The sequence below is a fragment of the Capra hircus genome, chromosome 2 (genome assembly GCF_001704415.2).
Source record: "Capra hircus breed San Clemente chromosome 2, ASM170441v1, whole genome shotgun sequence".
NCBI classification, from domain to species: domain Eukaryota; kingdom Metazoa; phylum Chordata; class Mammalia; order Artiodactyla; family Bovidae; genus Capra; species Capra hircus.
The window spans coordinates 112,114,778-112,142,502 of record NC_030809.1 but is presented as its reverse complement, the minus strand read 5'-3'; the positions used below and the strand labels follow the sequence as shown (position 1 = coordinate 112,142,502).

General features: G+C 45.8%; 1 protein-coding gene across 2 annotated transcripts in view; it reads right to left on the bottom strand.

Moving 5' to 3' along the window:
* ITGA6 (integrin subunit alpha 6) overlaps window positions 1-27,495 on the bottom strand; it is an 85,827-nt gene extending 58,332 nt beyond the window's left edge. The window contains exon 1 of one of the 2 annotated variants that reach the window (XM_018064673.1): window positions 27,104-27,495. In XM_018064673.1, the coding sequence (XP_017920162.1) occupies window positions 27,104-27,285 (182 nt within the window). In that variant the 5' untranslated portion in view covers window positions 27,286-27,495. The remainder of the gene's footprint in view (window positions 1-27,103) is intronic. The other variant, XM_018064676.1, reaches the window with a different exon arrangement.

Below are 27,725 nucleotides of genomic sequence, written 5' to 3'. Positions count from 1 at the left end.
AAAAAAAAAAATCAAGGTGTTGACAACTCCTTTCTGAAGATTAGGTTTCCTTGCCCTGCCAGCTTCTAAGGTTGCCTGTACTCCTTGGCTCGCAGCTTCTTCCATCTGAGAGGTTAGCAGCCAAGCTAACCTTCAGATCCCTTTCCTGCCTCCCTCATCTATGTCTGTAAGGATCCCTGTGATCACACTGGGCCCGCCTGGATAATCCAGAACAATCTCGCTGATCTTAAATCAGCTGATTAGCAACTTTAATCCATCTGCAACTTGAATTCCCCTTTGCCACTTAACAACACAGTCACAGGTTGGGGTGGGGTGCGGGTTGTTGAGGACACAGACTCTGTAGGCATTATTCTGCCTATCAGAGCAGGAAATCTAAACAGTCTCTTTCATACTGAATTGTACACACACACCAAGAACTTGAATTTGGAACAGCATCCTAAAATGCTTTTGCTGAGGCTAAGTCTATGTGAAGAGCACACTCGGGGGTTACCTTCTCCCTCACTTTTGACCCTTTTACACTAGGCTTCTTCCAAACCCCTCAACTACTATCCTCTCCTGGCTCAGCACGCTCCTCTCCCACCCCCTGGAATCCTCCTACTCGCCTCTTCAGGTCTCTGCTTAAAAACCTTACTGCACCTTCCAGCCTAGGTCAGGTCCCACCTCTTGGAAGTCCTCCTTTACTTGCCCTCCACAGCGCGACCACATCAGTGATCCTAACGTGAGAGGCGTACCAACCACCTGCCCCACCAGAAGGTCAGCCCCATGGGGCCAGTGGCACGTCTACTCAGCTCACTGCTGGGCCCCCAGTGTCTAGCTTAGGGCACAGCACTTAAAGGGCACTCAACAAGTATTTCTAACGAACCAAGTTTAAAACAGTAATACAGGCAAAAGCAAAGTTCACTTTTAATCATTTCAACACAGCAGATTTAAACTAAACTGAGAACCAAAGGAGGGGAAAATGGGGAAACGGCACTGCCTGCCATCACCACACCCCCACCCCTTGGCCGAATTCCAGCAAGTCAGACATTCCTAGAGGGCTCAAGTTGGTTTTCAAAAAAAGTCTGTATTTTGTTTTGCATGGTGATGTCTAAACTGTATGTCACAGCTAGATTAGATTATAATGCATAATGTACCATTGTTTTAAAACAGTTTTGCCAACAAATCTGAATAAATGATGGTGAAATGCAGGCAGCCAGTTTGAGCACACGACCTTTCAATCACCCACCTGTTCATGTTCAGGAAGTATCTCCACACTCCCACTTCAGGACCACTCTGCCTACATACCTCCCTACCGCAGTTACCTACTGGGAGGCATCAGTGGTTCCAATTTCCAGGATTCCTACCGGTGAACACATTCCCAGGAGACTCAAAGGAAACTAGTCTCCCCTCATGGAATATTCAGCAACACCTTACATAGACAGCACTTGGCCTCCACGGGCCACACTGCATGTGGGAACCAAAAGAGGGGCTGGGGGGTTTCAAAGGTAGCTTTATATCCATGCTCTTACCCATGACTCAGCTGCAATACACACACCAAAATGAGCCCATTCGGTGGGTTATGAGAGAAAGCCTTAGAAACATCACTTATCAAATGAAGCTTGAATTTTGCTCCTGGTTTTAAGCACATAGAATCTACGGCCCTAATGTCCGTGAATGCCTTTACTTGACCCACTTTGGATTCTCAGCAGGGCTACTTACAGATGAGAAAATACAAAACTGCCCTGTTCCTACACAGGGAGTCACCATGTCTAGTCCTGTGACACTGCTAGTGTCACACATCACTTCCGCTCCATGGCCCAGTGAGACTCCCACCAGACCGACCATCGGAAAGCATCCTTTCCCCCAGGCTCTCAGCTCATGCTTCCACACTGTGCACATGCTGTCCACTCCCTGCAGAACATCTGCCCCGTCCCCAGCTCCTCCCAACACCTCCACTCAACTCCAGCATCATCTCCATCAGCAACGTCCAGCCCTCTCTGCCTCCTCAGGCGCTGGTGGCCACACGTGGACCACAGCTAAGCCCTGGTATCTCTTTGGGCAGATCCCCTGCCTACCAACCCCCACCAGGCCCCAGGTTCCTGGAGGAACTCACAGATCCCAGCTTGATCTCATCTGAGCTCCTAATTTTAGGGGAACAGGAATCAAGGGTCAAGAGGACCTATCCAGGTCCCCTGGTCAATTATGCAGCTTACATTTCAGACCTTAATAGTCAAGAAAAGTAATCACCTGGAAAGAGGAACTAGAAGATCAAGGGAAACTGGACAAGGAAACGGACTACATTCCACCTCTTTCTTAATCAAATTCTGAAACCGTATTTCATTCACTGAGAGGAATCCCCAGAATATCAAATTCCTCCACAATCTCACCTCAATTTAAGATCGAGCGCTAGGGGCTCCTCTTCTCTGTTAAGACTTTGTTGTTGTTCAGTTGCTCAGTCATGTCTGACTCTTTGTGACCCCATAGACTGCAGCATGCCAGGCTTCCCTGTCCTTCATCGTCTCCCTTAGCTTGCTCAAACTCATGTCACCGAGTCGGTGATGCCATCCAACCATCTCACCCTCTGTCATCCCCTTCTCCTCCTGCCTTCAATCTTTCTGAGCAAAAGGGTCTTTTCTAACAAGGCTGCTCTTCGCATCAGGTGGCCAAAGTATTGGAGTTTCACTGTTAGATTTTACATGATAATTCCAGCGGGGGGCACCACATGCAGAGCTTTGAACTGTGGGCTCACTTCCCTTACAGAGAAGGAGAGGGACCCAGAAGTCTCAGGGACCCCATGTCTAGCTTCATGTTGACCCTCTAGTCTTGTCTAACTAGGAACAAGACAGGGCAGCCGGAGGAAAGGGCAGGAGGCCTGTGTGAGCCTGCTGATACTTGCCAGGTTTATCTTCCTGCCTTGCCAGCAGCTCTCCTTCCAACAGATCTTGGGAATCTTTCCATGTCTCTGGCTATACTCTTGTCCTGGGGCTAGAAACACCTTCAATTAACAGGTGACTCTCAGAACGTCCCTTTTCTGTCCAGGCCTCTCCACTAAGAACCACACCCCAACACCCGGCTGTGTACTGGATGTCTACACCTACCATCTCACAATTACTGTGTTTAACACTGAACTCAGCTTCCTTCCGCCCATTGCTCCCCACAAGCCTTTCCTCTCTTGATAAATAAATACTGTCCACCCAAATTTCGGCTCTGGCCAGAAACCCAGGTGTCACCCTTGACTCCTCACTTTCCCTCACCTCTCACATCCAAGGCATCAGAGCATGCTCTCCCTTCTGACGCTCTTCTACCCTCACCCACTTCTCAGTGGCTACTTTGCCATCAGGACATGAGCCTCCATCTGGTCGCACCTGGACAAGAGCAGTAGGACCCTTCTGACTGGTCCACCTGCTTCCACTCTTGTCCTACCCAAGCCCATCTCCACAAAGCAATCTCTGCTCTTTCTACGTCTTAAGTCACATCACATCACCCCTCTTCTTAGCCCTCTCTTGGTTACATGGCCACTGGCATGGAATTCAACCACCCACCATGCTCCATAAGGCCCTACAGGAACTGCCCTTTACCTGCGGCTTCCCCCAGGTGAACACTCCTGCCACAATGGTCTGGCTCCTGTCATTTGAACACACCCACCGGTCTCCATCTCAGGGTCTCTGCGGCTGCTTCCTTCAGCTGAGAACACTCTTGCCACAGACCTTTGTGGCTTGCACCCTTTATATCCCTTAGGGCTCAACTGAAAAGTCACCTTCTCAACTCACCCTCCTTACTAGCAAGAGCTCTCCCCTAAGTCACTCTCTACAGATTCACCCTGTGTAAAGACTGTCACAACCCTCAGCAGTACCGAAAAAGATGTTCGGCGCTTTGTGTCAACTGCTTGTCTTCCTCGCACTGGAATGCTATTGGCTCAAAGGATTCAGGGGCTCTTCTCTCACTCCCTGAACTCACACCTAGAGCAGTACCTGGCAGGTCGATACTGCTCACACATCCCAAGATTTGTCTTAGCAAATAGACAGCACGTCTGAGTAGGGAGCAAACTACTCACCTTTGTACGGCACTTTCTCATTACAAAGTCCTTAACATAAGCTTTTTTATAAATGAAATATCTATGGTTTTATTTATTTATTTTAGGTCACACCGTGTGGCATATGGGATCTTAATTCTCCGACCAGGGCTCAAATCCGTGCCCCCTATACTGGGAGCGCGGAGTCTTAACCCCTGGACCACCAAGGAAGTTCCCTTGATTCAGCTATGTCTCAGCAATTGGGAGGTAGGTAGCTGCATCCCAGAGGTGAAAAAACTGAGGCTCAGACACAACCTGACATGGGTGGGGCTTCAAGCCCAATTACCTTCTCACTGCAATCACAGCCAGCCCCTGCCGTCTGGCCCCACACTAGCCGCCTGTCCCAGCTGCCCCTGTGCCCCTCACTTGCCCAGCACACAAAGGCCTTGGTGCCTTGGCTCACACCATCCTGCCCCCAATTCACCAAATCCTCCCCAACTACTTCCAATTCCAGCTCTAGGCTTTAAGCATCAAGTCTCTGCCTCAAGTTTCACCTCTCCAAAGTAAACTTGCCTGGACAAGGATTTCTCCCAATGTCATTTAAGTTGACTATTCCTTGAAGGCAAGAATCTGGTGCCATTAAAAAAATAATAATCAAAATCATAACCTCGAGGGATGTTTGGCCAAGAAACACCAAAACCCTATTTAACTATATTATCTGGCTGATCCAGTAGAGCAAGCAGGAGCAAAAATTCACAGTAGAACAACTCTGTTCACCTCCTAGTCTTGGGTTTTCACATTTACACAGAAAGGTGATTTAAAGGCCAAGGCTCCTTTTTCTCTATGATCTACAATCTCACTTTCAAAAGACTTAGATTTCTAACAACCTGCTAAGAAATCTCATGAGAAATACATACCCTACTACAAATCAGGGCAAATAAGCGATTATTAAGAATACACTGGGGGTTTCTCCGGTGGCTCAGTGGGTAAAGAATCCACCTGCCAATGCAGATGGCGTGGGTTTGATCCCTAGGTCAGGAAGATCCGCTGGAGAAGAGAATGGCAATTCACTCCAGTATTCTTGCCTGCGAAATCCCATGGACAGAGCAGCCTGGTGGGCTACAGTCCATAGGGCCACAAAGATTCTGGCATGACCGAGCATGCACACACACAATTATACACTGGAGCCATCATCTCTCATGCTGTTCACAATGCATTAGGCACTCTGAGTTCTTTAAGTAGACACTGTGACTACCACCCATTTTACAAATGCAGATACAGGTTCAGAGAGGACAAGTAACTTGTCCGGTGCCACACAACTGGTACACGATCAAACTGGGGTTGTGTCCAGCACTCCCTGAATTTGCTCTACACCACTACACCGAAAATCTCCTTTCTGCTTCTTTGGATAACATCACAAAAGCACTTTGATCGATCCATCTTTTTTTTTTTTTTTAAGTATTTTACAAGAGTTATAATTAAAGTCTAGAAAGTGTTTTGAGATCCATGCCACAGGGGCCCAAAGGATACTGCAGCCATTATGTGTATCTTGAAACCAGTCATCCTTTCTTGGCCTGCCCAACATTTCTTGAGACGTTTTTCCTGTCTCCTTGGAGAAACATGCTGGAACTAAATTCAGCCTCCAGCGACTATGAAACTCCTGCAACGCCTGAGCCTGAGGGTTCCAGTTCTTACCTGACTCGGTAGGTTTCAAACAGGTGTGTCGCTGACCAAGAACAAGAGTGCTCATGCAATAGAGAAACACCCAAGCAGAACATGTTTTTATCACCCACAACATGCAACTCCTCTTCTGGCTCAGAAACCTCCACTATCAACCAGGGGTGAAAAATGTGAAATCCCGGCACCAATTTCATCTATTTAACTGGAATGCCAACAAGAGCAGCCAGATAGCAACATGGAGAAGGGGATGCGGAAGGAATTTGGGTTCCAGCCCTGGCATCAATTTTTGGAATAACCTTGGTTCAACACTTGTTTCTAATCTCCCAACAACAAAGATTTAAATAATCTCAAGGAAAAAGAATATAATTAGCACCCAGTAAGACAAAATCATAATAGATACTAGCCTATATGGAGAATGGCCAAGAATTCCACTTCAACAGAAAATGATAAAGTATAAACATATAACCAGCTTATTTTAAAAAATTGAATCATCAGATGCAAAGCAGTTTTTTAGCTGACCAAGCAACTCATTACCAGTAAGACATCACTCAAGGAGTTATGATAAAAATGCTTTTATCTACTGTAGTAAGAACAGGAAGAATGAAAATCTCCAAGCAATCCTGTTCTTTCAGCTTTACAAAGCAGCTGCTTGTCCAGTGTGCCACTGGCTCACTTTCTGTGTTTCTGAATTATCAGATACCTGACTTTCCAGTTGCCAAATCAAATCACATTTGTCCTTCTAGTGAATTGTCCTTTCAAGAAACCAAGTCCAAGGACCTATCTGAACTGGACTGTGAGCACACCCTTCATCCTTGACCTTCACACAGTACTCAGTACATAGGCATTTAGTTAATTTCTGGTAAATGAAATTTTATAATTATCATTGCATTTCATGATTTTAAATGCAAGTATGTTGTTACTATACAGTTTTTCTATGCCAGTAGACTAAGTGTATCGTCAGGGCTAACTCAAAAAAAAAAAAGATTCATTTCTTAAAGGCTGTTATCAAACAGCTCATTTGCGAAGGAAAAAGCGACATTTCCATTTTCACCAAGTTTCAGTCAAATACTTTTAATAAAAACCAAGAAAAGGTACATTTAAAAAGTAAACACCTGGTAGGTCAGCATATCCATTTGAATATTTCAATAGCTTAGGAAATCCAGATTTTTCAATGTTTTGAAAAGGAAATGAATATGATCACATAGTTTATTTTTTAAATGAGATAACTAAAGCAACAGGCTTAGTTGCTGTGCCAGAGACCGTTGGCTGGTACCCAGGGCCAGTTTTCCCCTTTTCTCCGTAGTAAAAGAATTTATAGCTGGGCATAAGGCCACCCTGAAGAAAGACTACTCGGCCCAGCCTCCCTTCCCTGCTGGCCGTGCCCTGTAACTCAGTGCTGCTGACCAGGACTCTGACCAAGTGTCACACCGCTGCTTCCAGGAACTGTCTCTAAAAGTGCGAACATATGGGCCCCAGCTCTCTTCTTTGTCCCTCTGTCCATCCTGCTCAGAGTGCAGATGCTTCCATCGAGGACTATGAGCTTGAGGCCTGCGGGGGGTGGGGGGGCAAGGAGAATGAGTCCTGGGGTCCCTGACACCTCAGACCAGCCACCCAGGAGCAACAACAAAAACTACACAAAAGCAAAACCAATTTTTCAGGTGACAAAAGGATTTAGAAACAAGATGCCAGGAACCACAACAAAAGCACCATTTAAAGTGTACATATATGCTGGTAAGTTATTCATTACAGTACAATAAAGTATGATTCCAATAGGGAATCTTGATTCTTATCCCCCATGTTCTATTCCGAAGTAATCGCTTTATATTTCTTTTATTTGTTTTTTTCTGGTGATCTCTGAGGCAGGTTTCAGGGTTTGGCAATGCAACATGAAAGATTAGGAAAAAGTATTAAAGTGAGGGTGGAAAGCTAGTTAATCTGAGGACTGAAATTTAAAGTAAACGATATTTGAACTTGGAATTGACTAGGAGGCCAAAGATTTAAAGCAGAAGATTAAAAAAAAAAGCAGATTTTTCTCAAGACATGAATAAGTTGTATATTACTATAGTGCATTTTTTATACATAGCAGGTATTTGTAAATGACGTTGAATTCTAGGTGAATCCTCAGTTCTGACAATCTGACAAACAGATCAAGCTGCAAATATTTTATGTTTTAAAATTAAATTATAAAGCTAGTTAAACCTTTCTAACAACTAGATTTAATGTTCATGAAGACGGCTCTGCTGCTCTGCTAAGTCGCTTCAGCCGTGTCCGACTCTGTGTGACCCCAGAGACGGCAGCCCACCAGGCTCCCCCGTCCCTGGGATTCTCCAGGCAAGAACACTGGAGTGGGTTGCCACTTCCTTCTCCAGTGCATGAAAGTGAAAAGTAAAAGTGAAGTCGCTCAGTCATGTCCGACTCTTAGCGACCCCATGGACTGCAGCCTACCAGGGTCCTCCTCTCATGGGATTTGCCAGGCAAGAGTACTACCCTTTCCATATTACATATGAAAATATTCATATTAAGTACAAACTGGAGACAGGGAATCAATTAAGATTCTTTTATACTTCAAAAGAAAAAAAACTGACTTCAGGAGAATTGGACTAATTTTCTTATCTAGATTTTTAGACTAGAATGCCAAAAACAAAAATACAAAAGAAATTAAAACTCCTTCTTATTAAAGTGATCTATGAAAACATTGTTACTGGACATTGAAAGAACTTGAGGCCTTTCCTCCAGAAAACCAGGACTTGACTGTCAGGCTTATATTAGGTTCTGAACCTTAATGCTATGTATTTGTTCTTATTAAAAAATCATTTCATTGAAAAGTGCATTAGTGAAATGAACTTCTGGAGTTCTTCCATTTAAAAAATGTGCTATTTGCATGGGACTATTGTAATCTTTTTTCTGGCCCCCCTCAGTTTCCCTTCCACTGGACAGGACTGAAGCTAGACTTTCCCCTTTTCATAAAGGAATAAAAAGTAAATATGTTGTTTGTAAACTGATGTTTAGTATTAGAGTGAAAGTTAAAATACTTAGAATACATTATAAGCCTAATCCTAGGCAACTTTGTAAAATACGTCTCTATCTTCTGAACCTATGTTCACATTGCTTTTCAAGATATTTTAAGTTATGTTTTTTTTCTCTTTTCAGAGCTGCTTCTTTGAGGCTTTTTAAAAAAACCGAGGTGTAATTCTTAAAGGGCTTTTTTTTTTTTTTTTTTTTTTTTTTTTGGTAAGACTTCTTTTAACTATTGCCGGATGTTTTGCTCTAGTCCTCCAAGAAGGGCCATTTTATTTTTCAGAGTCACTTCTAAAATCACAGGGTCTTTAACCCTGGGGACTCTGGTGTCTGAGTGCTAATTTAGATTTAAGTTTGAGTAACCTCATTGCTTCTCACCCCATGATAATGGAAGAAATACTTTGCTGTAGTTCTAGACTAAAAAGCTGGTGAAGAAACTCATTTTCTTTTTTGCACAAAAAACAAGCTATTGTGCAGAGTTTTTCCTTGTTGACTTCAGCAGATGAATTGTACTGATAAGTGTTAATTCAGATTTAAGAAATTATCTGAATCTTGGTTTGAGTAGATTTGGGATCTACATATAATATTAACTAGATCAGATAGCTTTTATATTTTCACATGTATACATAGGCTTTCTCCATCCTTGTCAACATCCATTAGTTATTAAACTTGGTAAAATGGCATTGAAACATTACAACAATGTTCTGTTGTGCCAGTTTTACAAACTTTTACAGTGCAATACACATTATTTTCCGAGATTAAAAAAAAAAGGTGTATTTCTCAAGGTTCTTGCTGTTCGTTTTAGCAGCATTTTATGGAGGATCTTTTACATACACTTTCAATAGATGGAAAACCAGATTGCAAATCCTTTTTTTCTTTTTAAGCAATCCATGCACCAGGTTTTTGGTACAAACTGTGTTAAGATGAGTTAAATTGCATTCTATTAACCCATATGAGTGTATTTCTGTGAGTACAGTTATGCTGAAATAAAGTTTTAAAAGGCAAAAAAAAAAGTGTACATATATATTTATAGATGTCAAGTTACATTGCTAAACATTTACATTGTTTGCCACCCTACTCCTGCATTTAAACATAGCATTTAAAAATATTTAGCAATCAGTATGGCTTGGAAACCAATTAATCAGCACAGATGGTACTGTAGCCCTGGAACAACATCCCAGATTGCCCCATCATATTAGGACATTTCCCCATTAGTTGCTGGATTGTGGTGAAACATGGGAGGAGGGTATCCTATGGGAAGATTGGTAAAGGCAGTGCCAAGGGACACTCGGGATTGGGGGAAGCTTTTTTCTTAACCATTTTTTTTAACCAACCAGGAATGTTTTGATAGTTTAACAACTAGCCCTACTTCATGACAGCTTAGTCGGTAAAGAATCCGCCTGCAATGCAGCAGAGTTGGGTTTGATCCCTGGGTCGAGAAGATCCCCTGGAGAAGGAAATGGCAACCTACTCCAGTATCCCTGCCTGGAGAATCCCATGGACAGAGGAGCCTAGTGGGCTACAGTCCATGGGGTTGCAAGAATCAGACACGACTTAGCAACTAAACCACCAGCACCACATCCACTAGCTGAACATCCGTCCTGCTTGGCCTGTCATTATCAGGAAAACATAGTACATGCTTATAGCAGATACCTTCAGCTAGCCCAGGCCCTGCCTGCCCGGTAACAGACTGGTAAGTCAAAACTATAATCGGAAAAGAGAGGGAGTTCCAAGAAGACCTAGTAGGTTCAAGTCCTGGCTGTATCGCCTATTAGCTGGGTGTCATCCGTACGGGTTATCTGTGAAATGCTCTTACGATTTCTCACAGGGTGTTGCAAGGATCCAATGAAACGTCACATAACCTTTTAAACTTGAATGCAGCGATGAAGCACTGCATGTGCTCTTATCAGCATCCGGTCAACACACATTCCAACAAGCCATTCCAATTTTAACAAGCACTTTTTAACAAGCATAGGTCCAGGTGGGGCACAAATGCTGAAGCCACCAGGAATACAACAGCTTGGGCTTAAGACAGTCAGCTCTAGCTGTTGAAAAGATTCCAGCAAACTGACCGGCTGAGAAGCCTATAATATCAGATGATAGGATATAGTTTGTGATAGAAAGTCATGAAGAGCAGTCAGTCACGCCTCCAGAATTAGCCATGATCACTGAAACAATGCTGGGCAAGCCACTGCAGTAGGGACTGATCCTCTACCTAGGAGAAAAGAGGAAGGTATAAAATTCTTAACAGCAGCACTGCTTTTAAGAGCAAAAGATTAGAATATACCGCAATATCCAGATTGGTTCAGTGAATCATGGCTTGGAAACCATGATTCCACTGAATACTGAAGAAATTCTGTATTTAGAAAATACTGAAGAAATTCTTTACTTACATCAAACAAGCTCTAAAACACACCAAGAAAAAAAAAGATTCAGAAGAATACATGTGGCACACTATCACATGTAAAAAAATATAAATCCTTTCACAGCTGTCTGCAAATTTATAAACAAATACAAACATATACAATAAGCTGGCAAAACAACAGTTGCCTCCGAGAAGAACAGGACGACTAGAAACCAAAAGTGCAAGGGTGATCGTTTTTAGTTTTCATATCTTTGTACCACGTGACTGTATTACTAGTCAAAGATCAATTTTAATGTAATTTTTAAAATGATGTTGGTTTATGGACACTGGGTCATTAAAAGTCTTGCAGAGAAAATGACAGAGATAGATGATCATGGAAGTCAAAAATCAGTGCCCAGAAATCACAAAAAAGGCAAACCTCCTAATTGCATAAGACAAGCTCACACGTGCTATCTTTCTGTAGGCAGCTGCAGGCAAGCAAGAGTCAGACACTGACTTTCACAGCCCATTCCAGAGGCATGACAACACATCAATAAAGAAGCATATAGACCCAGACCTACTGTGTACCAGGCACCGTGCTGGCCATCTGGGCATTTCAATACAGTGCAAATTTGTTGTAATGGACAGAGGTGGAAATATACTGAGGAGGGACACAGTTTTTTGAGGCAAGAGCCCACAGTGTCTCCCTTTCTGCTGAGCAAAGTAATAATAAAGCTACCCCTTTCTACTCCTCCAAAAAGAGAAGAAAAAGAAATATACCGAAGAGAGGAAATCCAACCAGCCGAGAGGGTGGACAAGCTTTCCACCGCGGTCAAGTGAGGCGCAGAATAAAAACCAGTGACATCAGAGAGGGGAACTCCCGCCTTGGCTGTAAAAGTCCAGGAAACTGACGCATTCAGGGAGATGTCTCAGCTATGGAGAAACAATACAAAACGCTCACCCCTCACATCTCTCGTTAGAAGGGAATGAATGTGCCCCATTCAGGGGCGTCTGGATACACAAGGCTTAAGTGCAGTGAGTACCTTTTATAAACAGCTGCAGGGTCCAGTAAAAGGCTTTGTCTTAGATGCTGTGGACACTGCCCCACCCCGCCCGCAGCAGTCACCTGTCTCAGGGAGGAGCGGGAGTGAGTCACAGCCTGAGTCAGCACCTCACCTTTCATTAAAGCCAGGGGGTGGGGATCCATTGGAGAACACACAATCACTTCTGCATGTTCAGCCGCAAGCCCAGGCCGGGTTTCTCACAGAGACATGGCTATCTCAGGAACTCAGGATGGCAACTCTTTTTGATAAGTACAGATTTTCAAAGAAATTTGGTAGAACTTGAACAGCTGAAGCTTCTTTCCAGTGACACTTTTATAAAAACAGACATACTGGCTAGACTGATCCCTGCTGGGCCGGGCAGGGGAAGCAGAAGACAGGGGTTCATGTCAGGAGAGACCTCTGGACACAAGGTGGAAGAGGGGTGGAGGGGCAGCTCTGTTAGGAGCTAGCTGCATGATGGACAACAAATCCTAGGCCTCCAATTCTCGATCTGTAAGAAAAAAAGACATGCGCTACCTTTCTAGATCACTCCCTGGGTTCCTTTCTAACTTCTGCAAGTGGTAAGTCATTTCAGTGGTAAAGAAATCCGCAAAAGCATTGCTGGGTTATGTGACTACTCTCTGTACAGCTGAAAATACCTATGGGTTTGCGTGTGGAGGTCAGATTTCTTTTTAAAGCACATTCTTGTTTTATTTTTGACGAATGACACGTCAGGCTCCCCGTTAAAGCTCTAAGCAAACAGATAAATCAGACCCAAGCCACCTTCAGAGGGCCCACAATTCAGAACAGTCAGTAAACTCCTATTTTGACAGCTCCCAAAGAGCTTACCAGCAATTTCATAATGAAAATATCATTAAGAACAAAGGAAGCCTATTAAATTCAACAGGCAATAGAGAAATTAATCATTAGAAAACCAAAGAGAAAAAAGATAAAGCTGTTCCCAGGTGTTAGATAACAGGGCTCTAGAGGAAGTGGGTGGGGGTGGGAGGGTGGTATGAACAAGGAAAGTGCACGACAAGCCAAAGCTGGCCGGACCAACAGGGCCAGCTGCCAGTCTGCTCTGACATCCTGAGCACACACTTCCTCCTGAGCATCAACCACGAATGCGCTACTGACACACCAAACCTCCGCTCCATCTGAATTCAGCGTGCCACTAAAACTGGTTTCATTTTAAAGCTACTTAGAGGTAGTTAGGAAAAGTAGCAAGACAAAAGGAACAGCCAGGTTTGGGGTTTTCTTTGGTTTTTTAATAATCTGCTGCAATTCTCTCATAACTCAGCACAAACAGAGCCAGGGCCACAATGGTTGAACTCAACCAGGAGGCTTCCTTTACCAGATTGGAAAACACATACTAAGCTAGGAGATGGAATTTTTAACACCGTAAATTTGTTAAACTTTTAATTCCACTGCCACTAACCTATCTTAGAATATCACATCGGATGATATAATTAAGCACAATTTTCTGTTTAAGTAAGTTTGGTCTATCAATATTTGATGGTCTCATAACAGGGCCATCCTGATCGCTGAGCACCCTAGTAGTCTATGGGGTGCTAGATTTTGCAACCACGTGGATATATTTAACATACTGAACTGGACACTTTAAAATGGTTAAGATGATAAATTTCATGTGTATTTCACCAGTTTTTTTTTTCTTTTTTTTTTTTTAAGTAGCAGTAGTATTAGTACTAGTACCAGGATATAAAGGATCATTCTAAAGAACCTGTCATCTTACTTCCTATTTTCCACAAGGCTTCCATGTACTTCCATGTACTTTCAAAGAGTTTAACAAATGCCTTTTGGGTGCCGTTTCGATCAGATTGGAAGCAGAAATGGACAAGCCATCAGCCTTGCTCATAAGCTCACAAACCAGGAGGAATAATGTCCCTCCAACAGACATGAAGAGAGTATCTTCCACACGTATAGGATTTGGCCAGGCCATGAGGGCAACTAAGATGCTATGCTGTCTTATGTGCAAATACCCACAGCTACATCAGCTAACTAATGCTGGCCTGGAGAATTCAGAGACTCAGCTGAAGAAGTGCTGTGCTCGTGCGGAGTGTCCCCAGTTAGCAGGTGGAAGGGCATCAGCAGCTGTGTATTTGCTATCGCTATACCAGGCCACTGTGGGAGAAGAACATTTCAAACTGTAAGATACTGTTCCGTGAAGAGCAAGATCAGGCGGTACAGATTTAATTCCAGGAATTGGCTACCAAGATGTTCACATGTATGGCATAGCACTGGGCACTGAGCAGGTAAGTTTCAGGACTCACACTGCCACTACCCAGCTGTCACTCAACTTTCCTGGGGATCAGTCATACTTCTGCAGATAAAGGGTTGAGCCAGTCCGCCTGTCAATCATTTCCACGGAAGTCCTGAATGAGGGAGGAGATGACCAAGTTTGGGAGCACAGCTCAAGGCGGCCAGGAAACGCTTGAACTGTCTTTAAAAGTTTTATGCTTTACATTTTAAAACTTACTCATATTTCAACCTGCACTACACTGAGACAACTTTTTTATTTTAAGTAACTCACCGCCACACCACCTCCAGACGATGTTCCCTAATGAATCTGTGGCACACACCAGGACAAGGGTTCGAAGGTCCTGTGAGTCACACTCTTGCATAACTCCAGAGATACTTTCTTTCCTTTCAGATTCAGAATTACCTCGTCGCCTCTTTAGCCAATACCACTAATCTTGAAAGAAGAGGACCGGAAATTGACAGGGCTTTAGAATCCCCGGTGCCATTCAGTTTTCTCCATCCCTGACAACTCAGCAAGGCCATACGTCATCCTTGCTCAACACACACAGTGAAACACTGTGCTCGTTGAGGACAATCAGGAAGACCAGCGACAAGCAGGGAGCAGGGAACCGGAAGCCGGGCTCTGGCACCCTGCACGTCCACCCGGCACGCAGGACACACGGATGCCGCGCAGTCTGAGATGGAACTAGATGCGGGAGCTGCAGATACTCCCATATGAGAGACCTCCATCCAGCACATAAAGTGAGTTTTGTAAGAGGTTAACAAAATATCCAGTTGGCCAGAAAGTTCACTCAGGTTTTCCTATAACATCTGACAAAAAACCAAATGAACTTTTTGGCCAACCCAATAAGCAGCTGTGGTTCTCTGTAGCTCAAATATGGCCTAAGAAACTGGAAATCCTTACGGAGTTTACTTTTGTTGTCATGTTCTCTTCCTTCTTCCAAGCGCCCCTCTTTAAGGCAACATGGTATTTCCCATCCATCTGTGGACTTCCCCCCACCTCTGGGGGCAACTTAACCTCTGATCTGACCCCCAAAGGGTAAATTCTGCTGTCTGCCAGACTGTAAAAACAGCTACGGAACTCCCCCATGTGAGGGGATCCAGACTACTACTCTACTTTAAGGCACCTGCGACATTAAAGGCTGCTGTTTATTGGAAGTATTGGGCACGATGCTCAGGGCTTCCTACTAACTACATTTCATCTTCACAATTCTATGAGGCAGTTTTCATTAGTGCCTCAATTTCACTGATGAGGGCAAGCAACTTGCTCAAGATCAAATCAACAGAGTGTGAAGCAGCTGAGATTCAAACCCCACATTCCTTTGCCTGTAGAACAAAGTTCTTACTCCTATAAGGCAAGTGTCTCTACAGATGCTGAGTAACTTATGTTTGTTGTTGAGTCACTAAGTCATCTCCGACTCTTCTGCAACCCCATGGACTGTAGCCTGCCAGACTCCTCTGTCCATGGGATTTTCTAGGCAAGAATACTGGAGTAGGTTGCCGTGCCCTCCTCCAGGGGATCTTCCCGACCCAGGGATAGAATTCATGTCTCCCACGTTGCAGGTGGATTCTTAATCACTGAGCCACCGTAATGATATATTATTATTTACTGAGAAATTAGAAGCAACCAAAAAAACACGCACAGTCTCCCACCATGATAACTACCCACCGACCTGCATGTGCGCCCCTTTACTCTGCAGTTGACGAGTTACTGGTTCTCCAGTAACCAGGTAACCTTCCCCACAATGCGTCTCTCTCACCCACGCACAGACATCACACCAGCAAGTCTCCCCACTCGTGTTCACTTCTCCCTTTCTGTTGAACTCTCCTTGTCAACAAACCCCCTCACTGTCACTTTCTCCCATTTAAAATAAAATTCCCTTTCAACTCCAATTTCCCCTCCAGCTCTTGCTCTGCTCCCCTCTCCAGGACCTCCGATTCATCTTCTAGTCTCTCACCTGGTGTTGGAGAAGACTCTTGAGAGTCCCTTGGACTGCAAGGAGATCCAACCAGTCCATCCTAAAGGAGATCAGTCCTGAATATTCAGTGGAAGGACTGATGCTGAAGCTGAAACTCCAATACTCTGGCCACCTGATGTGAAGAACTGATTCATTGGAAAAGACCCTGATTGTGGGAAAGATTGAGGGCAGGAGGAGAAGGGGACGACAGAGGATGAGATGGTTGGATGGCATCACTGACTCAATGGACATGAGTTTGAGTAAACTCTGGGAGTTGGGGGTGGACAGGGAGGCCTGGCGTGCTGCAGTCCATGGGGTCACAGAGTCGGACACGACTAAGCAACTGAACTGAACTGAGTCTCTCACCAGCCCACACCAGGCACGGCTCCTGCTCCACTCCACAAGAGCTCTGATAAGGTCAGCCATGGCCTCCATATTGCTGTGCCAGGGATCAAATCTCAGTGCTATCTGACACAACTGATTGATCACTCCCTCTCTAAACCACCTTCATCGTGTGGCTTCCAGGACAGCACGTTGCCTAGTTCCCTACTTTACTGGCCATTCCTCTTCATGACTGGTGCTGGGTCCCGCATCTTCACTCTCTATGAGAGAATACCCTGCAGGTCTGTCCTTAGTCTCTATCCTCTCCTCCTTGGTGATCTCATTCATTGGTCCACAGCTCCGCATACAACCTAGAGCCATGGCTCTGCTATCTGTATCTCCAATCCAAACCTTTCCATCCAAACTTCACGCTCATTCAACTGCCTACTCAACAACTCCACTTGATATCTGGACATCTCAAAACTATGATCTCCAAAACTAAACTCCCGCTCTTCTCCTCAAATCTATTTTTTTAGTTCACTCTAAACCACTGTATGATAACTTTATCCTTCTAGCTTTTCTCTCTTTAACTGGTCCACAGGAAATCCTATTCACTCTATTTTCAAAACATAGCCAGAATGCATCCACTTCTCACTATCTTCACTACCACCTTGGGCCAAACCACTATCATCTCTTACCTATTATTTAAAAGGACTTTCATCATTAAGATCACTACATCTGTACTTGCATGTTCCCAATAATGTAGTAGCTACAGAAGGGCAGGACAATCCACTCCAGTATTCTTGCCTGGAAAATCCCAAGAGTCAGACAGAACTGAAGTGACTTAGCACAGTAGCTAGAGAATCCATGCAAAATCTAAGACAGAACATGTCATACTCTTCTCAGCATCCTCCAATGGCTTCCCATCTCATTCAAGAGTGAAAACCAGCCTTCCAATGACCTATAAGGCCCTCCACAATCTGGCTCCAAGGAGACTACAGGCTTCTTTGCTGCTCCTGAACATGCTTCTGCCCCAGGGCCTTTGCACCTGCTGTTCTCACTGCCAGAAATACTTTACCCCCAATACTGACATGGCTTGTGCCTGCTCCATGAAGTCTTCCTGGCTGCCTGACAGCCAACCATTTCTTACTCCAGCTAAGCTGAGGGGACCCTCATGTCTCAGGGCTCATCTCTTAGGGTTATCCTGTGAGCAAGGCTTCCACGGATGCCCTTCTACACTCCCCAAAACCCTTTCTCAGCTTGGGCCCTATTACAGCCTTGGGCCCTTTCTGAAAACAAGGCTTAGAAAGTACTTTTCTTTCTGAACTGGCTGATCTGATATGGAATCTGAAAAGACTTTACTATGTGGTGGGTAGTCAAACACTTCTCCAGCTGGCCCCTGGAAGTCCTCCCTTGAGGTTTGGACCATCTAATTCTGGGGCTTCTCCTTCGGTTCTCCTCAGGACTCTACCCTTGAGCCTCTAGAAGATCCAGCAGAGTGCAGATCCACCTCCTTTTGCACTTGCGGGTTTCCATAAGACTCTCTATCACCAGATCTGAAAGCCAGCTCTCAACTTTCCTGAGGACTGTTCTAAGTTGGTCTGTGGGCCTACTCTCACTAGCCACCACAAGGCCTCTGGATTCCTGAAGCCCAAACCACAGGTTTTCAACACTGCACATTTCCTCCAGGTATTTTAAATATCTTCTCCTATCTATCTCCAATCTCTCTGGGCCTTGTAGAATTCTAAATATTTCCATTTCCCTTGTACTCAAGGGACACATGGAACTACATTGTCAGGAAGTGGGGTGGAAAGGAGGGGTCATATCAGTGGGAAGGGAACCCAGGAAAAAAATTTTTTTCACTTTCCTCAGCAGAGAGGGAATACAAAACTTCAAATTCCCTGTGCTACCCAGTGGGCCATTCACACTAAGGAACTACCGCTCTACACATACACCACAGCTCCCACGGATGGGATCCTCCACTTAACTTCATATCATGTTGCTTTATCAGGAGCACGGAAGACTGACCCCTTGATCGACAGCAGTATACCCTGAAGACAAGGACTCTGATTCTGCAAACAGAAGAGGTTATTTGGTTCAGGAGACGTACAGCTCTGTGACATTCTACTCTCTGGGTCTGAAACATTTATCATCACGTGTATCTCTCTCTCTCTCTTAGACACACACACATGATTAAAATAACCTCAGTACAAATGAATGTCCTTTTCAAGATGAAGAAACTGGAGCAACATTGATATCAGCAGGCAGAGCAAGCACAGACCAAGGGTAAGGAGGCATTACCCTGTGCTCTGTTTAGTCTACGTATCACCAGTATGCCCCTTGCAAACTACACCAAGGTTTATTTTTATTTCTATATTCCCAAGCTTATAAAGCCTATCTCTCTAAAAGGTTTTTCTCATATCTGAAAGGCTTTTCAAAAAAAGTAATCTTCGGATTGTATGACATGCAAAACATATCCAGCTGGTTGGCAAATAAACATGCGAGGAGACAACCATGGCTTCATGTCCCTTGTTTTGGCCGTCCGCACTTTCTTTCATGGTACTTTCCCCATTCCCGCTAATTCAGAACAGTTGTCCTTACCACTTAATTGGTTTTCAAGACTTAAAAGTTTCCTCCAGTCTTTTCGCCAATTTGGGATTAGATGAAATGACAGCGGTACCCAACAGTAGAATCCAGCACGTGTAGATGTGGAGGTGTGGTGTGGGGAAGAGCAGCGGCTACACTGTGGCCTAAGGAAGGCGTCATTCTGCCAACACACCAACCATGCAACAGGTGAGCTGATTCAGAACTGTCTCGCCCTGCTGATTGGAATAGGAAAGCCAGACAGCATCCATTTAGATGGTGATCATTCCACCCTGTTACTAGACTAACAGGGACCAACACTGGTGAAGTTCACAACTAGTTAACAATTAGTCTCTTAATTTAGTTCCAAGAATTCTGTGTGCAATCCTAAATACCAGTTTAACAAGAATTTGCTAAAACATGACTTCCACACGTTGTCCATGCATCTCTCAACTTTAGGCAGCTTCATCATTGACAAATCAGATCCAGCTTTGCACAGGCTCCTTCCTAGAATACATTAATGCCAAACAAAGGACTAAGAAAAATAAATCATCACCAGCCCAGCCCTGGGCTGGGCGGAGTGTACACTACCCAGCCTGCCAGGAATGGGAGTGGAGGGCTGTGACTTTCCAAGCCACAGAGGTCTGAGAAGATCTGGAAACCAGACATTTGGTATTCCTTATGAATAACGCCAGCCTGAATGTGCACAAGCCACCCTCTGTAGGTACTCTACGCCCAAAGTCCCTGCCCATCATTCCTGCACCCGTCTGCCCATTCATCTCCACTGCTTGCGGAAACCCTGCTGCTGTCCATCTAACGCCACGGCTAGCAAAAGACCACAAGGTACGGTTCTCCTGAGATGTACTTTCCCAACATGGTAACTGTAGAATGAAGGCAGAGAGAGGATGGACACTTGAACATCATCACAATCGATGCCCCGAAGAGAAAGTGCACCCACACAAACCAGGCAGCGTGGAGGCTGCATACTGAGAACCAACTCGCCCAACATGTCATGGGTACTTCACCTCTCACTGTCTTGGCTTCCACATTTATTTAACACGCACAAAGTGCTTACTCTGAGTCAGGACTAGTCTAAGGTACAATTACCCTCATTTTACGGCTGAGGAAAGAGACCTAGAGGGATGAGGTGGTGTGATTTATAATAATATATGTTTGGTTTTCATCTACGGTTCCTGGCACAGAGCTCCTAAAACCCTAGGAATTTGCCAAGTAAGGAGAGCGACAAAGGTGTCTTTTGTTATGTTAATGAGGTGGCTCCGCCTGCACCTAAGGAGGGGGGCACTTTATTAGGGGGTTGGAACTTTCAGCCCCACCCTCCTGACCTCCAGGGAGGAGGAAGGGCTGGAGGTTGAGTTCACTTGGCAATGGCTAATGTTTTAATCAATTGTGCCTAATGTATCAAAGCCTCCATAAAAACTCAAAAGGATGGAGTTTGGGGAACTTTGGGGTTGGAAACCACATGGAGATTTGGGCCGGGAGGGGGGGGTGGGGTGGCGGCATGCTGGAACAGAGCATGCAAACTCTAAACCCTTCCTCCATACCTTGCCCTACACATCTCTTCCATCTGGCTGTTCCCGAGTTATATCTTTATATAATACACTAGTAATCTAGTTTAAAAAAAAAAGCTTCTCCAAGTTCTGTGAGCCACTACAGCAAATTAATCAAACCCAAGGCAGGGATCATGGGAAATTCCAATCTATAGCCAGTCTGTCAGAAGCCCAGGGGACACCTTGGACTTGGCCTGGGCATCTGAAGTGGGGGAGGCAGCCATGTAGCACTGAGCTCCTTAATCTGTGGGATCTGTTGCTATCTCCAGGGAGACTGACAGAACTGAACCGACTGGTATCTGAGGATGGTTTGATGGTGTGTGGGGAAAACCCCTACACACTGGCATGGGGAGCAGAATGTTAAGTATTCTGCACAATGTACCGCAGGAAATGGTAGAGAAGGACTTAGTCCCATCCACTGGGATCCAGACTCCAGCTCTAGAATCTGTTCTGATGCATTATATTATGTTCCTTCTGGGTAAAAACGGAAAGCTCATCTGGCTCAAACTTAGAAAATGTTATGAACAGATTCTCAGATCACACCTATAGAAACTGGTATAATAGATCTGGCCTGAGCTCAAATTTGGAGAAAGAAATGGCAACCCACTCTAGTATTCTTGCCTGGAGAATCCCAGGGACAGAGGAGCCTGAAAGGCTACAGTCCATGGGGTCACAAGAGTTGGACACAACTTAGTGAGCCTCAAATTATATTTTTACAAAGAGATTCTCCATGTTACCTTGATGACCAGCCAGGTCTGAGAACTCAGAAAGTTCCTTGTAGACAAAATCATTTGATTCTAAACTTATACCCAAACACAGGAGGGGGCTGGCCCTGCTCCCAGGACCCATTACTGTGAGGGCTCAACCTTGACCACTCTCTCAAAAGGCCATTAGAACTCTGGTTCTGACCCATTGCCCACCTGGATCACCATTCTACATACAGCTCTCACTGGAGGGGGTTAGCAGCTACCCCACCACTGCACTTAAAGAGCTACATGTATCCAAGACCCCCTTACTGACCATGAGTAACTAACACTTAGCCATCAATTCACACATGCCCTCACATGCTTCCTTCCATTTGACCCCCACACCCTTGTCAAGTAGCTTCAGGACCTTAGTCTACAGCCATGCTCTCTATGTAGTCTTGATTTAGCAACTAGCAGATCTCAGCACCCAGTGCAGTATAGGTCAGCCTGTATTTCTGGGGTTAAGTTATAAAGTGTGCCTTTAAGGCAAAAGTCAAGTGTAATTAGCAATCACTCATAAAAATCCCTTAGCAGGGCTTTGGGCCCTTGAGAACTCAAAAATCCAAGAGTCAACCTCTTTGAGCAAACAGTCGGATGCGACTGAGCGACTAAACTGAACTGAACCTCTTTAACGTCTCTTTGCCTAACCACTCCAGCTCCCCTTTCCCTGGAGGCAGCAGAGAGCAGCATCTACAGTAAGTTCGAGAAGTGCAAACCATTAAATAAAGGGATTTCTCCCTCTCTGCCCTGAGCCAGAGAAGTTGACTGCACAAGTTAAATTGAGCGTATGCTATGACTCCAGTTTATTTGCAAGGCATATTCAAGGTGCTATCAGGCAAAGAAAGGAACATAAGACCCCTGCCCTCACATAACCTATTATCCACCTGGGCGGGATTAGCCCATACCCTGAAAATGGCAGACAACAGTTAAATATTACATAATTAAATAATACAAAACCATCAGAGCTGTCAGGCACATGACAGGAAGGACTACATTCAAAGGAAGAGAACGTGATGTAGTATGGATTGGGCTCAAAAGGCTTTCATGGAGAAAGGCAAACTGGTTCTTACAACATGATGATGTTCTTCAGGATGGACCGACTTGGAACTACCCAGCGTTCCAGGGAAAACTGACCCTGTTATCTGAGCACAGGATAGTATGTTCTATTACGTCTCCAGTATCTATCTTGAAAGTGCCAGGGCATTCACCTGTCACTCTGTCCCTATGCTGAGTCAAGGTCTAAGGGAATCCATGCATCACAGTTCCAGTACTACTTGGTGACAAAGCTTAAATCCTGATACTACTGATAGCACCACCAACTCAATGGACACGAATTTGAGCAAATTCCAATAGGTGAGAACAGAGGAGCCTGGCGTGCTGTAGTGCATAGAGTCACAGAGTTGATAAGACTTAGAGCCACTGAACAACTACAATATTGCTATGCTAAAATAGGGAATTATACAACTAAGAACATAGTAACTGTTCTTTAATATAAAGCTTTTTTACATGAGCATTTCACCTGACTTTCCTGACATTATTATTCATATCACAAAAATACTTTTTTTTGTAAACCCTAAGTCATGACTTGATGGACTCACGAGACCAGCCTGTGTTAAAATTAAACTTCTCTATTTCTGCCTTCTTGCAGAGTCCTAAGATCTCCTCTAAGTCTCCCTGCCCATTTTGGCTCTTTCTCCACTCTCAGGACTCAAGGTGACCGAGACAGTCCCTGGACGATGGCCCTGGGCCATATGGCACTCTGAATGAATGCAAGGAAGCAAGTGCTTAGGTACACATCCTGGACATAGTTCTGATCCCCAGCTGGCTTCTCACTGGGCTTTTTCAGAAGGGGAAGGAATGACAGGCAAAGAAGGAAGGACCCAGAAGCTGATCCAAGGCCAGCTGGAGTAAGTGTCCATAGGAAGAGAGACCAAGCACAGATATTTAGACAGCCCTGACCCACGTGGCGAGTGGTTTAATAAATCAACCTAACATAGCACATTTCCAAAACTCAATTTCTCCAGGTCTGAAGGACACGTCTGACTTTTCCTTTTAGAGGTGAAATGAGCATGAGTCAGAAATGCCAAGTTCAAATCCAGATTCTGTTAAGATTCTGCTTAAGCACTCATGAGACTATAGATATTTAACTTTCAGCTTTAGTTTCTTCATCTATAAAGTTTCTTTATCTAGCTAGACTAGACGATCTCTAGTTCAGTAAAATTGATTTTAAGAGCAAGAGCATCATAGGTGCGAGAAAAACCAAGAGTAAACATTATAGAGTCAAAACAGAAGCAACAGTGGGCCTGGTGGGCCTTAGGAAGGCAGTGGCGATCAGGAAGTTCCCAAAAAGAAAATGTCATTTGGGATAAACCCAGCATCACTCCCAGCATCGAAGATATAACTTAAAGATCTATTCCTTCTGGATTCTGTCCTGCAATCACACACAGACTCAGCTCTTCCCAGAAGAGTAAAAAAGGCTGACTCACAGGATGGACATACCCACAAGATGCCATCCCATACTTTCTACCTAGTTGGGGTGACTCAACCTTAGATCCTGACCTCAGTAACTCAGCCAAACTTTTTTAACATCTAGCCTAAAAAGCCCAGTGAAGTTTTATATCTCTATTTCAGTTTTACAGTCCCCAAAGTTTTAGGAATAGCCAGTGGCTCAGATGTAAAGAATCTGCCTGCCAAGCAGGAGACATGGGTTCAATCCCTGGGTCAGGAAGATCCCCTGGAGAAGGAAATGGCAACCCACTCCAGTATTCTAACCTGGAAAATCTTAAGGAAAGAGAGTCAGATACGACTTAGTAACTAAACAACAACAACAAACATGTTTTAAGGCTCTCAGATACAATATTATTCTGTTACAAAATCTTAGAGTTTAAGATATGAAATATTTAAACAGCATCGTAGAAAGTTTAACCCACAAAAATCTATGGTTTGTTCCCACAACGCTGCATTCATCTGACATGCTCACACATCTTTGATATTTTACTTCTTCCGCCTCAATGAAGTCCCTTGTTTGAGACATTTACTTTTGCTGTAAATCTAAGATTGATTAAAGTTAAAATGCTTTGAAAATGGGGTTCATAAATGTGATTAAGTTTAACTTACCCAATGCCAATAACCTTCGATTTCACTCTTTGGCAGAGTGAGACTCATATGATGTTTAACACCTGCACAGTCACAGGCACACAGGAGGAATTCAGTTACTGTTTCTAAATGCATCACCATTAACAACTACCATTTAGTCAGCAAATACCCATGCCAGGCAGGAATTAGGCACTTTGCATGTTATCTCTTAATCCTTACAACAAGCCTATTGAGCAGTAGTAATAGCTCCATTTTACAGATAAAAAACACCAAGGCTCAAAGTAACAGCTGCGAAATACCAAGAAGGAATGTTGAGCTTAGGTCTCTCTCACCAGTGCCCTGAAATACTCCCAATAAGTGCAGAGTTAAGGAGGCTGGCCCATAAGCTGTGGGGTCTCAACCTTACCAGCTGTTACTTTACACCCACATCCTTTACTGACAAAGGTGACAACTACTATGGGTATGGCCTGTGTGTACTAGTTCTCCTGGGTGAGGCTAGTGCTGCCAGATTACTTTACCAAAAGAAGGCGGGGGCGTGGCACCTGACATAAATCACAGCCCCCCTAGAGTGGGCTGTTGCCACACTCCCAGGTCCAGAGAAAGATACAGTTCCCTTAAAGTGGGCCACTCCTCTCTGTCAGTCCCTAAGAGCATTTCTAGAAGGCAGCAGTCCCCAAACACAGGCTGCTTCTTACATACCTGCAGCAGGTCTAACAGCAAAGAAGCCCACCAGCAAGAACAAGTTTGAGCAAGCACACCGCTAACCTTGGTGACAACAGAGATCGTGGCTGAAACTACCTTTTGCAAATCTCCACCCCCACAGATAACTTTCTGCCCCACTACTTCCCCTTCACAAGGTTTGCTTGAACCAGTATTTCAAGGAAACTACCAGCTTCAGTAGAGGACTAGTGCAGAGAATGCCAAGGAGAATATATTCCCTCTGCTGGCCCGTGGTCATTTCTGCACTAACAAGTTCATTCTCCATATGGGTGAACGCTCATCAACACATTCAAGTACTCAGAGACAGCAAACATCATCCATTAACTGAGTTAACAGAAACCACCTTTCATTTCAAATTTACAGCATCACAATTATTTCTGCTGAGAGAAAATAGAGTATAAGCAGCTGCTCAGGCCTGCAGACCACTCCTCCGGCCTTCCCACCCTGTACTAATTTCTTTGCTTCACTGGTAGGTGTTATTAGAAAAATCTGACTTTAAGATTCAGGCACCTACAACCTTCACCAATTCCGAAGTTCTTAATTACTGAAATCAAGATTTTCTCTGCAGCCCTAAAACCCCATCCCCCTCTCATAAAGTCCTCTCCTCTGTGGCTGTACTTTGCATTCTTCGGTCTGTTGGTCCTGGAAGGACCTCAGCTCAACCAAAGGGCTGGGGGTGGGGGGTGCGAGACCTTTTGTGAGTTTATTTTTCGGTAGCCCAGATCAAGAATGCGGCCCCACAGCGATTAAAGCCACTAAGCTCCCAAATACCCTCTCCTGCCTAAACAGTTTGATCATGTGGGAACCAAACACTGTCTAAGAAAGAAAAGGAGAAGCTACGAGTGCCGGTCTCCACTTTCTCCCTGGAGGAGCACCGCTGTGCCATGGTGTTGGAGGGGGTCGGGGGTTGTCACTTCCAGACCTCATTTGCAAAGCCCCCAACCTAGATCGGACATTTTGCTTTAACCCCTCGGCAGGGCCTCCCAGGGCTGGGGCCCACCGGGTCTCGGGTGGCGCCGGACGCTTTGTGGCTTGTGCGGGGTGGGGGTGGGGGGTCGGCCAAACCACTAACAGGGTCTTATTTTCTCAGCTGATCTAGTTCTGCGGAACAGGTGCTTGGTTGGTTCCATCTTTTTAAAAGCGGGGGAGGCGTGTAAAAGTCTCGCCTACCAGGGAACCTGCCCTTAGGGGAAAGCCTCGCAGGACGTGATGAAAGGTGGCTTTCCAAGTTCTGCGAGGCGCGCGAGTCTGCTGGGGAGCGGGCGGGGTGGGGCGGGGTGTTCTCTGTGAGTTTGGGAAAGGCCTGGATCTCCCTAACGACCCTCTCAGTCATCTCACCGCAGCGAAAACAGCGACCCCCCTACACCCCAAGTCATCCCCCACTCAACAGACGTGAAGCTCAGCAAAGCGTGCCACCTGCCGGGTTCCCAGCAAACATGCCCGGAGGGAAGGATCGCCGGAAAGCACTTTGTTTAAAAAAAAAGTAAACTCTCCCGGGTCCGAGGACAGCCCCGCCTGGCACCGGGGCCGCGGTGTGCAGAGTCGGCCCCCCGGGTTCTCTTTCCGGGGCTGAACTGGGGAAGGCGCCGCGCCAGGCGGGGCCGGAGGGGAGCGCGCGGGGCGCCGGGCCCCGCTCCCCCGGAGCCTGCTGAGTGCCGGACCGGGCAGGGCCGGCCGGCGGGAACGCGGAGAGCCCTCGACCTGGTTCGCGCGTGGGCCGGGGCCCGGGTGGGGTGGACAGAGTCGGGAACTCACAGCCGCTTGTCCTCAGGCTGCAGCTGCCAGTGCATCGCCAGCGAGAAGCCGAAGAGGCTCCCGGAGTCCCCGGTTTTCTCGATCACATTGTCCTCGCGGGTGTCCAAGTTGAAGGCGGTGCCGAGCCGCGGCAGGAGCCCCACTGACAGGTAAAGCAGCCACAGCCGCCCCGCGGCCGCCATGGGCCGGCGCACCGAGAGGGGAGCGGGAAACTGCGCGGCCGCCCCGCGCTTCGGGCCGGATTCGGGGCTACAGCGCCGCTGCCGCCGCGGCCACCTCGGTCTCCTCTCGCCGCCGCGCCCGGCCCCACCCCCGGGACGAGTCGCGCTCTCCGCCCGGCCGCTCCCCCTCGCGGGCAGCTCCCGACCACTGAATGAGCCCGTTGTTCTCTGGAGACTCGCAGGCGTTTTATCAAGTGACGAGGACGCCGGCCCCGCCCCGGCCCTCCCCATCCCCTGGCCCCTCCTCGCGCGCCCGCCGCCGGCACCTTTGCGGCCCGCCCGGCTGCGGTGCGACCGTGCGCTGCCCCTCTGCGCCGCCCCCGCCACCCCCACACCTGGTCGGAAAGCCGCGGGGGAGACCCGGAGGCGAGCTGCGGGCCGGGCAGTCCCAGCCTGCGGGT